Genomic DNA, 13,463 nt, shown 5'->3' with positions numbered 1-13,463 from the left:
TCATGAATTCCAGTATGTCAGTCAAGTACTTATGGTGCAGTTGGTTCACTTCTTGTTGTCATATCAATGCATTGTTCGAAAATCATAATTTGTGCTCCCAATTTTCAGCGCCTGGACCCTCAATACCACGCGTCCCTCCCCGGCCTCGAACAATATTCCAAAGGGCATTAGAGGCTAGCCAGCTCACGTGGCAGGACCAACACCTCCAGTTGATACTCAGCGAGGACTGCGGCTACCACGAAGACGAGTGTGATACTGATTGGTTTGATTCTCAGGGACTTCCATTGTGGAATGGTACGTATATACAGCGTGTCCCTTAAAAGACGCCCGATGAATTTGATCAAAGTGCAAATGAGTGCAATAATTGCAACAAAATATGATGTAAATTACACTTCTCCTTTCTTATCACCAAATAGTTTCACCCATTAATGTTTTAGAAATCTTAGAAAGGTGTAAACCTCTGACATCAACAGAGTAGTTTGTGTGATATCTGCTTGGTACCTACATGTACATCCATTTTTACTTGAATGATAATGAGACTTACCATAGCGATAATGCAATGCTCAGAAATTTGACCGTACACTTCTAACTCCAGAACATATTCCAACGTCATGTGCACGCGTGGATGCACTTCGATCTCATGGTTACGTCAAGGAAGGATTACGGTTAGCGTTAGTCATTGTACGCACGATGAAAAGGCAGCAACGAGTTGAACAAGAAAAGTATATGATGGAGCAGGACAGAGGTATGTGGTCGAGTGACCCAGGGCGCTGAGGGTCATGGGTTCAGTTTCCTGGATAGGCTGTTTACCCAAATCTGAAATGGGATTCCATGGCAAAATGCATTGACTGAAGTCTGAAATCCATGTTCGTAGAAACACTGATGTTTTCCAACCATGGATTCTTGTCGGGAGTTTCTAGTTCTTCAAATATATGATGGCGATGTTTTTCATCATTCTCAATGATCTAATTTCTGTATTTCAGGCATGCCCAGCACAAGTAAAGGTATTACTCATTTTCCATTGAGCCCAGCGAACACGGAAGGATGGATCGGTCATCCGTTGGATCCTATCGGATGTTTATTTGATACCTTGTCCGAAGTATCACATCTCCGTGATGATAACAGTATAGTACAAACTGGTAGGTAGCATCTGTACATTTAGGCATGTCTAGCTTTGTTAAAATATGAGTTGCATATATCACATTTGTAAAACATCAGCGTTTGGTTGTTCAAAACAACGTTAGCCTTAACGGAGTCATTATTAAGTCTTACCATGAGCATTTTGATGGGTTTAACTGAAAGATAACGTCCCTTAATGTAACCGTTAGCAAGTATAGACTAATTACATCGACATCTAGTCCATGTAAGTAAAAACTCGAGCTGACCATGTTTTCCTCTCTTTGTAGCTGATCTCCTGTCTAGATCTGGTTCACCCGAGTCTAGCACCCACAACAGCCCACCTCGATATCACCACGTTCCCATTCCAGGCTGCCGCGACCGAAACGAGTCCTACCTCACATCTGCTTTAGAAGTTGCGTTAATAGGTAGGTTGTCAAAGGTCGAGTGGAAGCATTATAAGCTTGAAACTATGCTCTCCAGGAGCTTTCATAGAAAAACAGAGATCCATTCTGATATGAAACTTTCTTCTGTTGATGTGGATGTGGTCATATTTAAAGGTCCTTATCCCCCCATTCAGATATTCCACAAAATTGCATCTATGTGGGCTGAGAAAAATTGTACCTTACAACCTACTGTATCTCTGAATTTTGTTGGGTGGGCAGTACTGCAAGATATGCTCTTTTTTGGTCCACTGTCCTAGTGGGGAAACTTGGCTGAAGTTTACATCGGATTGTTTTGCCTTTCAGGTCTGGGTCAACAGCGTATTATGCCCAGCGGCCTCTACGCACAGGAGAAAGCTTGCAAACAAGAAGAAAAACTTATAGCAAAACTACAAGAGATTCATCTAGATACAACAATGGTAGCAGTGTTGAGGAAACAAGCTATTTTATTATTAGAAGGTAATTGAGTTAAAGTTGTATTTACTTTGTGCAATTTCTGCTTTGACAATGACCATGACTGCGGTGGTACAGTAGATAAGTGTCCCGGCCCCCTGCTCCCAGTCAGATATCTAAGAGGCTGCACGTTCCGTGGTGTGCCGCAAGTCGCTTTTGCCCATTCTTTGGAATGACTGCACAGATTTTATATTACAGGTTTCTTTCTATTTAGGTTGCTTGCCAAGGCGTAGGAGTGCAGCCTCTCCAAAAATCTTACTCAAGGTTGTTTGGCTGTTGATTGTTGCTTTTTCTCAGCCATTTCATAAAAGGTGTCTTGATATTCAATTTTCTGTACTTGGGTTCGTTCCAGGTGGACCAACAAGTGGTCTTGGTAAAGGTATTCACACTGAGAGTATTCCCATGCACACGTTCGCTCGCTATATGTTCAACAGTCTCCTTCCACATGACCCCGACATGGCCTATAGAGTAGGACTTAGAGCAATGAGGTAGGTACACAAAAATGGCGCAGTGCTAATGAGTTTCGTAGATGATTCCCAGGCCGGCCGCCATATAGTTCCGTCGCCAAAGTGATTTGAACTGAGTGGCTGAATTTGACACAAGTTCTCGCCTGTGTGTTGCCATGGCATTAGACCCCACCTTGGGCCCACCACTGTGTTTGACAATAGTCAGTCCTGTTGTTATTCCTCCATTACACCCTGGGAATCATCTATAACCTACCTCATGGCTGTGATTTCAAATGATGGCAGAAATGATGTCATGGGACTTCTGCTGCTTACCTCTTCTCACATTTGAGTTTGTATAAGACTTTTCAAGTTCGAATTTTTGTTGACTGGTCGATAATATAACTTGTTTATTAAATCTACCAAAACTTGATGTTGTTCTTCTGTTCATCCTGCCCTCCCTTACCCCAAATTGTTGTACTCCATGTTGAGATGGTCAGTCAAATGACCAAAAACTCAAGAAAAATGACCCCGGAGTGGCAGGATGCATAAGTTTGCGGTGTCCTCTCATTTCCCATTCAGACCGCCCTCTTTTGTCTACTTCAGATTGCCAGTATTAGAAGATAGCGAGGAGGGTGACGACCCGGTCAATAATGTCGGCTCGGTCGTCCTGAGCCGCTATCCGAGATGGTTCACGCTAGGACACATAGAGTCGCAGCAGTGTGAACTTGCTTCAACAATGCTGAATGCTGCCAAAAGTAAGTTTCAAACTAGTAAGTAACCAAACCAAATTATTCAACTTCTTTGATGGGGAAATTTTAGAATCAAGATATCTTGACCTGATTAGGTACTTTCAGGCGTATTTCAGGATGCGGGTGATCGAGATATGAATTTTACACTGGCCTCATGTGGGGAAATAGTGTCATTTAAGAAGGTTACACAATGATGCGTTGCAAAATCAACCACTGCAAAATGTCCTTCCTGTAAATTTCCAAGAAAAAGTAGCACCTGGCACAGACTCAGTGGGTCTGAGTGTTTGCTGGTGGTTTGTTGAGTGTTTCAGTACCTAGGTAATAGTTCAAGTAACTGAAAAATCCTGGAGCCCACTGAATTCTAATCTGCTGTGATGATATTGGAAAGAGTATTCATGGTGTACAATGTGGCTTACTGGAAAGATGGTAAAAGATTTTCTTCAATTGGATCAATCTTTTTTTTCAGATGACATTATTCGATTACGCACAGTTCTTGACTCTGCTCAAAGAAACATCCACAGTTCTTCTCAACTCTTTAAACTTGCTCAGGATGCCTTCAAGATTGCAACGCCGGTCGATTGTGCTAAACACGTCCCGCTACTAAATGCTGCCTTGCAGTTAGGACTACAGGTAAAAATTGAACTGAAACGGTGCACCTTCTCGCAAGTTACACTCTGAAAATACTGAAGTAGTACCTTAGTGCAGAGAGCTCTGTCAACCTCTTCATTATTTTGCACCATCTAAACAGTTATTGTCGCCCAACCACAACTGCCACCAAAAGGAGGCACAGTGCTTCATACAATGTAAACAGTGCTAGATCGTAACGTCTTTGTTTTAGAATTTTACAGCATTGTTTGTTTATCCGTGCTATTAACAAGGATCAGGGTCGACCCCTCTTTTATAACTACTGAGGGACAATTACAAGAAGTTTGGATTGCTTAATAACACCTTCCTATTTCATTCCTTCAGGTCATGAGAATGACGTTATCAACACTCAACTGGCGCCGGCGGGAGATGGTCGGATGGCTAGTCACATGTGCTACGGAGGTCGGAAAGGAGGCTCTCATGTCAATCATGAGGAACTGGTATCAACTCTTTACGCCAATGGAAGCAACGGGGTCGGTTGCCACGACGATTATGTCTGCGCCGACGATTATTCAACTTAGTATGGATTTTTGTCAGCAGGAGGAGCTGGCGAGTTGTGCCAGGACTCTAGCGCTGCAGTGTGCCACTAAGGACCCCTCAAATTGTGCCTTGTGTGCGCTGACGTTATGCGAGAAGGATCCTGTGGCGTTCGAGACTGCTTATCAGATCGTCGTGGACGCCGCGGCTCATATCATGAACCACACGCAGTTGTTCACCATCGCTCGCTACATGGAGCATCGTGGATACCCTCATCGTGCGTACAAGTTGGCCGTTCTCGCGATGAAGACGCTTCATCTGGCCTACAACCAGGATACTCACCCTGCTATCAACGACATTCATTGGGCGTGCGCCCTCAGTCACTCGTTAGGAAAGTCCGAGTTAACGAACATGATACCTCTACTGGTGAAAAACGTGCAATGTGCCACCGTCTTGTCAGATATCTTACGCCGCTGTACACTAACTGCGCCAGGAATGGCGAGTGCTGATGGAAAGCGGCGATCCATGAAACTTCTCGCTTACGACAAGTCACCGTTACGCCAGTTGCTCGAGGCTGCCATTTGTGCATATATCAACACGACACATTCCCGCTTAGCTCATATCAGTCCGCGTCATTACGGTGACTTTATAGACTTCCTCAGCAAAGCGCGAGAGACGTTTATTCTAGCTCACGACGGTGCGTTACAGTTTGCGCAACTTATAGAAAATATGAAACTTATTTATAAAGGGAAAAAGAAACTGATGCAGTTGATACGGGAACGTTTCGGTTTATGAGGGTTACTCCTCTTCATGGGCAGTCAGAGCAGATCATCTAACCAGTCATACCTCACAAACAGTTTGGGATGTTTGCACTCCTGACGACTGCCGTCTGCCGATGCGGAGACTAGTACCAGATTGGAGCAATGTGTCAGACGTCGGGCGATGCTGCAGATTGATACACCTCAGTGCAATGCGATGTCATGTTTATAACTGCTGCAGGATTGGGTATACATTCCGGAAACCTCTTAATTTCTTATTTCTTACTTGCTTCTGAATATAAAACTTATAGGCAGTTCTTGCTATGTAAACTAGAGTAAATCGACTCGGTCATGTTTTGAGAAAATATCCTCAATCCTGTAAGTGTTATAGTGACGTCAATAATTCAGTTTGACGGAATGTAAAGCAGGGAACTATGCGACCAGAATATTTCAACAATGAGATGATGCGATGTAGAGCAATTAGGCAAGATATGGTGTGCATTAAAAATAATGGCCAATGTTCTAGTAAAGGGGAACTATAGGCAGGAGCCAGGGTGGTCATATAAAGTTATTGGAAGATGTGGTTAGAAGTCTCTTTATTTCACAGTACATCGAAACTATTTATGCTGTATGAAGACTAAAATTGTCAGTGAATGAAACAAAACCTGTTGTCACCTGAAGAAAACAAGTTTGGCCCCCTAGCTCCTTCCTGTTGTCCCCCTTTAAATAAAGTGACGTAGATCATCACTTCTCAGGCCCTGTTGCTGAGCTTCATGTACTAGTCCATAATTACGTACAACAGTAAATGCTATAGAAACTATTGTATTGGAACTGCTGTATTCCATCGCCAACTTCCAAGTAGCAGTTTTTTATTCAGCTGCAGTCGCTAAGCGGAATGGTTTGGGGAAGAATGGAAGAAATATCCATTACTCTTCTGTGGATTTTCTGGTACTGCTATCTAAAGACATTTACTTGGGACTTTTGTAAAGACACCATATGAGAAAAAGAAAAGCAATGAATAAAGTCCCACCCAAATAAGAGGTTTTACGGTACCAATAGTCAATTTCAGCTTTAAAAGTGGGTCAAATATCATAAGATCGCCACAAGTTTTCCACTTTTCCGTAATATGGCACTTGAAATCTGGACATCATCATTGCAAATTTGATTAAAAATGAGGTCTGCTGTCAATGTATATGAATGAATCTGGTTACAAGAAGCAGTCAAACCTATTACTGTATAAGCCGCCACATATTTGAATATATTTGGCAGCTTACAGACTATCATGATAGTGTTGTGGAGTCAAACCATGTTCTAATCTAGTCACTCGCGCCGCTCAAGGCTTCTGCACAATTTATCTTGGAAGTCTGTGGTGGGGCATATCTCGCCCAAGATAAATTTGCAAATATTTCAATGCATTCAGGAAGAGAATACTTTTTTTCAGAGAAATATTTTTTCCTGGAAATATTATATAATCCAGTAATAGTAGGCCTATAAAGTTCCAGAACAACTTTGATAAACTTTCTGGAATTCGAACTTGATTGGTGGTCTTGATGACGTGTGCTTTAAGGGGGTGTATTTTTTCTTGATAATCATATTCACACCTTTAAGTATATTATGTGAGACAGTTATACAAACCTTGTATTGGCGGTCATTAGCACTGGCATGCACTGACCCAGATGCAGATGTCTTACATGAGAAAATTGCAAAAACTGCCTGGTATCAACATTTGCGTCATCTTGCCCTAAAAATTTACACTGTCAGGAATATTCTTATCATTTGGTTGATACTTCCTAACAGTTTTTAAAAGCAGTATCCATCTTCCTATACCTGCAGATGTACTCCAAGTCCACCTGTCAGACAGTCTATGTACATCTTGGTACACCAAGCAGTGCTCACCCGTACTTAATCAAGCACAGACTATTTTCATATCGAACCTGGGAAGAACCAGGTAAATCTGTGTGATACAGTCCTGAACTCATGATCCACAAGGATGTGTGGGGTTATAAGCCAGTTGAATACAGCCTCTATAAACTGCTAATCTTAATCCTTAGACAATAAGTGAATTTAAGGTCTGAGAAGAAGTTTCCATGATAATCTATCTAAAAGTACATGTAAATAGTACGCTACATATTTGAGGTTTTTGCCTCAAATTCTTTCTGAAGATAAGTGTTCTCCTCTGAAAGCATTTACTGTTTATTCAGAGTTTGATCTGCTCTAAAGTTATGCATTACTCCCTGAACCCAACTTGAGATGGTTTCCCTGGGTATCATGCCCAACAGTATGAGGTTGTGTGGTATGTGGTGATGACTACAGTAATATGAATACAAATAAATGACAGTATTATTCAAGGGGTCGATGACTGATTCTATGCGTTTGTGCTTAGACTGGTTCTTTGTCCCTTCACTAGTGCTTCTGATGAATACCCCCTAGTGGAAGGATTTTGAACTAGTCTGATTTGTGCTGCCCAGGTGCGGGCACTATTTTCGTAGAAAAATCACACTTTTGCATTTGAAATTTCCAGTCTGAATTTATGCGTGTGGCAAACGAGTGACCGATTTTCTTCACATGTTGGCCACTTTTCACATATAGTAGATCAGACGCATCATTTTGCAAAATGCTGTTCTTTTTCTTTAGAAAGCCTGTTCAAAGTGAACTTATTTTTGAAGGTGCCATTGGCCAACAGAAGTTGTCGCCATGTTTGTGTTAATTATTATTTATATATTACGGTTTGCAAATACCAAAGATCATCAATATGTCATTTAAGTCTTCTGTTCTGGTGCTGTTCATACTTTTGCTGGTGAAGTGTGGATTCCGAGGACACATGTATCGTGTAGTATGTACTTGTGTATGTCTATTCTAATGCCAGCATTGCCTCAAACTCATCAATCTATCATAGACTGAAGGCAGAAAAAAACCTCTGAAAACTGTGCAATCTGGATAAAGAAAAGTCATTTTTCACAACATTCAAGAATATTGTTTGAATTCACAGATGAGCACCTCTTTTAGTGGACTGGAAGAACTTCGCGCCGGGTTATGGGATCAACATCATATCTGACATAATGTTGGAAACACTAAAGGCAGACCTCTGGTTTCCCCACAACAGTGCTCCCCAGGGTGCTGAGCAAAGAAGAGGCAAAATACCAAGTTGAGACGTGGTGCATTTTGTCTTTAGAAACAAGTATCAAAGAATTTCTAAAGATTTTTTCTTCAGTCTTTGAGAGATAGATGATTTATTTGTCTACAGTGTCTTATTGGTCTAGATTTAGTTTATTTGTCCTAGGTTATGCCTGGTTGTTTCTTGAATTGTTTCCACAGAGGGAAAAACTTGAATGAGCGGTCCGAATTATTGGCCAGTTCTTTTCCAATGAAGTCGTGTTCTGGGTAACTTGGCAATTGCTAATAAGGAAATGGTTATTAGGTCTTGCTGGTATTAGCTGGAATCGAGTTGACCTGAACAGAACTATGCGATGGGTAGGATGAATTAAACCTAGTAAATGCATTTACTGGAAACTTGATGTATATTGACACTAAAGTCTATTTCACAAGAAAATGGCTCTCGGATGTTTGCTGATTTCACACAGAAAATGCAGCAGTTAACATTTCAGTGATATTTCCAGTTCCAGTTTGCACTGGAACGGTTCGGTAATTAGAAAATAAAACACAAATTATTAATTGGTGAAATTCCCACGAAAATATGGGGGGGGGGGGGGGGGGGGTTACAATGTCTGTGGTACACAATGTGTGTTACATGGTACTTAAAATTTCTTGTGTCGATTTCATTTCTTATATTGGTAATATGTACAGTTGTGACTGCTTGCAGTTTGATTGGCATCTGGCCAAAAATTAAAATCCATTGCATTTCCTAAACACATGTTCAATATTGAACTAGACATCTAAGATTTAGACCGTGTTGTCCGTCATCTCATTGAGAAATACTCCACAACGTTATAAAACATTATGCCTTGATGCCGCCAATTTACAAACTACCTCAATACAGAAACAGTAATATCTATAAAGAGAAGTCTAAAAAATGTATGTTTGTGCTAATAAAAGGTACATCAATGTTTGTCATTTTGTTGAGAATGAGCCTAAATTATCAGAGATATTTATGGAAGCAAGAATATTTATTTATAGGTAAATAAAAACAATAGCAATCCTGTTTGATGTATTTGTATATTTTTTTTGCTTATGGCCTTTTCAAAAATCTCCGTACATCATACATAAAATTGTCAGAGATATGAAAGCAGATTTTTTATTGTTAAAAGTATCTGGTCAGAAAAATTCATGATGAACAGTGCCCAAGAAAATTTCTGCATCAATCATGTTGGGCCTGTGGTGTTCCTCTTATCTCAACGTTTTATCTAAAGCACATTTCCACTGCATTGATCTCAGCCAGTTGAATCAAAAGTGACATTTTATGCCCAATATAACCCAAATAATCTATCTTAAATTTGTAGTGTATTTTTCTTGAGCAGTCCATGGGTTGTTGCTGCGTATAGTTCAGATGGGAAACCCAGTTGTGTTCCTTGCTGTTTGATTGAGCCACTATAGTTCCCCTGCTGACCGCTGTCAATATCTTGAAACAATTCCTGTCTTCTCAACAACGGTTTTCAAACGTCGCCACCTTTTTTATTCAGGTTTACACTACATTCATTTGTATTGACGAGATGTTCTTTTCTACTTGCGAAACTTTTTTGTTTGGTAATGTCCAAAGTGTCGTGGAAAACGATAGTCTTTTCTACTGTATGTGAACTATGTGTGTTTATACCGTGTATATTCCCTAATGCACAGAACAGAGTTCGGTGGTGGCTATTTTCATTGCAACAGGCCGGTATCTGTGACTTCGATAATTTTTTCAAGCTGAACATATTAAGTACAAAATTTATTACTTTGTATGATATTTGAATGAACGCTGCAATTTGTCTCCTCTGTACAATTTTGATATTTTGTCAAGAGGGCCTAATGTGTACACATGAGTGTACTTTGTTGTGTCACGCATGTTTTGTAGCTACCTTGTTCCCAAGGGGGTCATCAAAGCGTATGACCCCTTGGGAACAAGGTTAGTGTATAGGTGTTACATTAAGGTCTTGTTTTTCTAATGTATCTGCTGTTGTCACATGTATATGTGGATGTCACTTAGTCAGAAAGATGTGGGCTTTCATCATGAAAACTAGGTGAATGTAAAAAGGTATAGGACGAGGAGCATTTTGACAAAATGTTTGCATGAGGATTGAAAATGTCTTAAGCTGAGAAGAAATAATCTTCAGAAATTTGCAAAAAAAGTTACTCATTAGGGATGAGCCTTAAAGATGTGCTGTAATTTGTAATTAGTGATGTCCTTAGTTTTCAAGATGAAAGTCTTCAGGTCTCATTGCTGATAATCTTCACCCTGGTTTATTAAATTGAATGTGTCGGCTACCAGTGACAATAGACCTGTCGGGTCTTGCTCATGGAAGATGGAATGAAAGGGTGGAAGGAACTGATTTAGTACTTCCTCCCTTTAAAATATCTTAGACGAAGGATTCCAAAACTGGTGCATTCAAGTTGATTGACCATTGTGATCTTCTTGTAAAGGATTATTAGGTTTGGGATGGGCGTGTGGGCCTGGTAGTATCTGGTATGGGTTTTGTAGTGAGTCATCACCGATTCACTTGGTATTTTTAGGTTTGGTTGATTTTCTTATTTTATTTGTTATGTTTATGAGATGTATAGATAAAACGAAAAAGTAATCTTTATGTACTACTACGATGATTTTTTTACTTGGCGGAACTCCCCTTTAATTTCCCATTGCTCGCTGTTCAGTGTTCCAGTATTATTGCCATAGGGCTCAAATTACAGATCACCATCTCAGTGACAATGTGTTTTGTTGAGGTTTCACAATATGTGAAGTTCAACCTGACATGGATGTCTACTTGATGGCAATTTTAACAAATATAAGTTAAAATTAACTGTTAGTATCCCTTTGTATAGTAAACTACATATGTATGTCAATCATGTTGAACATGCATTACTGTAAACCAATAGATTTTCACAGGCAATTTATTTTCACAGGCAATTTTATTTTTGTGGTGAGTGTAGTGGATGAATAAGGAATGTGTTCTGGGTCCTCTGAAATGTTCCAGATTAATTTAATGTGTGTCCCTGCTACTGTGTGCAGTAAGCCCTCAGTTTTTGAAACAAATGTGTGTTGGTCTATGCAACCACAAGGGGGGGGGGCTATTTTTACCGGTACTTGAAATGCGCTATGATGATTTCCTGATTTTGTAGTATTTCCTGAACTGAAGCCGAAGAATCAGTTCTATATTTATTAAAAAAAGAGACAATTATAAATTTGTTTACAATGATTCATTAATTCAGATATAATTATTGTGAAATTTTGATGGTAATAAATGTGATTGTGAAATTGAAGTATTTTTCTCTCTTGTTGGTTCTTGGTTCATGGATAAGGTAATTGAGTTTGAAAAGGTTCTCACTCACTTTGCACCCGAGTATACCTTCAGGAATGTCTTCACTGTTGGCAGCAATTTGCACAGAACACCATCTTTATGCCAACCTACACGCTGCTACACTTGTCCTCACGAGCCTTAAAAAGTTCTTTGAACTGCCATGGGGCGACTGCACCCATCGAGTTCTATTTACGGATCACCATTGGAAAACGTCCTCACTTCTGAATTTCCTCATTCCCCACCCCCTAAAACCACACTGCATGGCATGCTGTATCGCACTTACGCACTCAAAAAATCCACTGGACTCTGTTTCTGATTACACTGGATGGGCCTACCTATGATTATTGAAAATTAATGATAACTGTGTGAGGCAGCTACGGTAGTCAAATGACATCCCACAGCTGCAATCAGTCCTTTCCTACCTACATGTATGATAAGGACTATGAAAATGTGCTCAATTAAAACTAACTCTCCATTGTCTGGCATTGGCTTAAGATACAGCATACTCGGGCTGTCAAGGCCTGATAATTTTCCTAAAAATGCTTTGAAAAATTCAACTTGAAGTTTTTGGCCTATATTCCTAACTTTTCCTTACTTTCTCTTTTGCCAATGGTGATCACGTGTGAGGGATGCTGATGGTGCTCGTTCATGATGCATGCTTGCTTGTGGTACCTGTTGATGACTGACCCCCTTCACCAACTATTTCAATCATGGTGGCATGATAATTTGAAGTCGTGGTCATCAACATTGTCTACTGATGAGCATTTAATATTACAATTATCCAAACGATAAAGCCTCACCAAAATATGCGATCCTTCTTCCAAGTTACACACATTGGCATACCTCTTGACCCTTTTTGAGATATATGGACAGTTTGGATTGCATCAAATCTCCCAGAGCAGTTGTCCTGAGAATTGGTATCTCAAAACGTGGTCACAGAACTAGTTACATACATTGTTATCGCGATCAATGAAGTGGTTTTATTTTACTTTTAGGCAAATGGTTGGTATGGTTGTCACTTGGATATGATAACAGGATGTTACAACGCATGTGAACTTCTTAAAAGGGCGTCGTAGGTCAACAAGTATTGCCCGTCCCATGATCATTGGTAAAGAATCAAAGGAGATAAGTATGAAATACTTCCTTAAATTCCTGTTAAAATAGTACGGAACTGAGTTGACAGCCTGCATACATGAAAAGCCCTTGTTCTAAACAAATTATTGGTATTTCTTAGTGTCTTGGCAGGTTGTTCCAGAGCAGTCTTAAAATCGGTGGGCTGTTCAGATCCCAGACAGCAAGAATCGATGAGACAGGATTGTGACCTTTCTGTGTTGTATCTTATCTCTACTCTTATTTTGGAAGAACACCAGCTCTTTCCAGTTGGATTTGGTCATACTCAGTTGGCCACTGTCCCCTGAGCTTGCCCCTCTCATTTACCATTCAAGACCCACTCATACTTGCCGTCTGACATTCTGGTGGCAGTTGAGGAGTGGGACATGGAGCAATCTTTCAGTCAGTGGTCTTGTCACATTTAGTGGCTGTAGGTGATGAGGACAGGTTGTTCCAGTGCAGTCTTCAGAGGATGGGCTTTTTCAGACCCATCTTTGAAGGACGGGTTTCAAATCAAGGGGAGGGGTAGTCACATTCAGGTGGAGCCATTGATGGGTTAAACAGATTCTACCACCAGAGCTATGCAGTACTGCAGTTATTTACTGTAATCGTTGTGCAGAGGACCGCCACAATACTTCTATCCAGAATAGTGGCAAGACTGAAGTGTATAGTCATTTAGCGAGATCGTCATGGCTTGTTAGGAGTTGAGTGTATACACTGTATCAGCAGTGTATACTCCTTTGAGGCCTATGAATTAACGCCACAGTCGGCAGAAGTTGCATCCAGTTACGCTTGTGCATTGCCAAGTAACCAAGACATA

At 40.5% G+C, this 13,463-nt stretch overlaps 1 protein-coding gene across 2 annotated transcripts in view; it reads left to right on the top strand.

Annotated features, from left to right (window-relative positions):
* The window catches only part of LOC135486085 (zinc finger SWIM domain-containing protein 4-like), a 49,028-nt gene extending 40,236 nt beyond the window's left edge, over window positions 1-8,792 (top strand). The window contains exons 8-16 of one of the 2 annotated variants that reach the window (XM_064768593.1): window positions 109-294; window positions 596-745; window positions 984-1,139; window positions 1,407-1,544; window positions 1,866-2,018; window positions 2,365-2,500; window positions 3,062-3,213; window positions 3,674-3,837; window positions 4,177-8,792. In XM_064768593.1, coding sequence (XP_064624663.1) covers window positions 109-294; window positions 596-745; window positions 984-1,139; window positions 1,407-1,544; window positions 1,866-2,018; window positions 2,365-2,500; window positions 3,062-3,213; window positions 3,674-3,837; window positions 4,177-5,124 — 2,183 coding nt within the window. In that variant the 3' untranslated portion in view covers window positions 5,125-8,792. Of the gene's footprint in view, window positions 1-108; window positions 295-595; window positions 746-983; window positions 1,140-1,406; window positions 1,545-1,865; window positions 2,019-2,364; window positions 2,501-3,061; window positions 3,229-3,673; window positions 3,838-4,176 lie in introns of both variants that reach the window. The other variant, XM_064768592.1, reaches the window with a different exon arrangement.
* Window positions 8,793-13,463: the final 4,671 nt, after the last annotated feature.

This window comes from Lineus longissimus, chromosome 4, assembly GCF_910592395.1.
Source record: "Lineus longissimus chromosome 4, tnLinLong1.2, whole genome shotgun sequence".
Lineage (NCBI taxonomy): Eukaryota > Metazoa > Nemertea > Pilidiophora > Heteronemertea > Lineidae > Lineus > Lineus longissimus.
The sequence above is the reverse complement of the archived record's forward strand: the minus strand, read 5'-3'. Positions and strand labels throughout refer to the sequence as shown.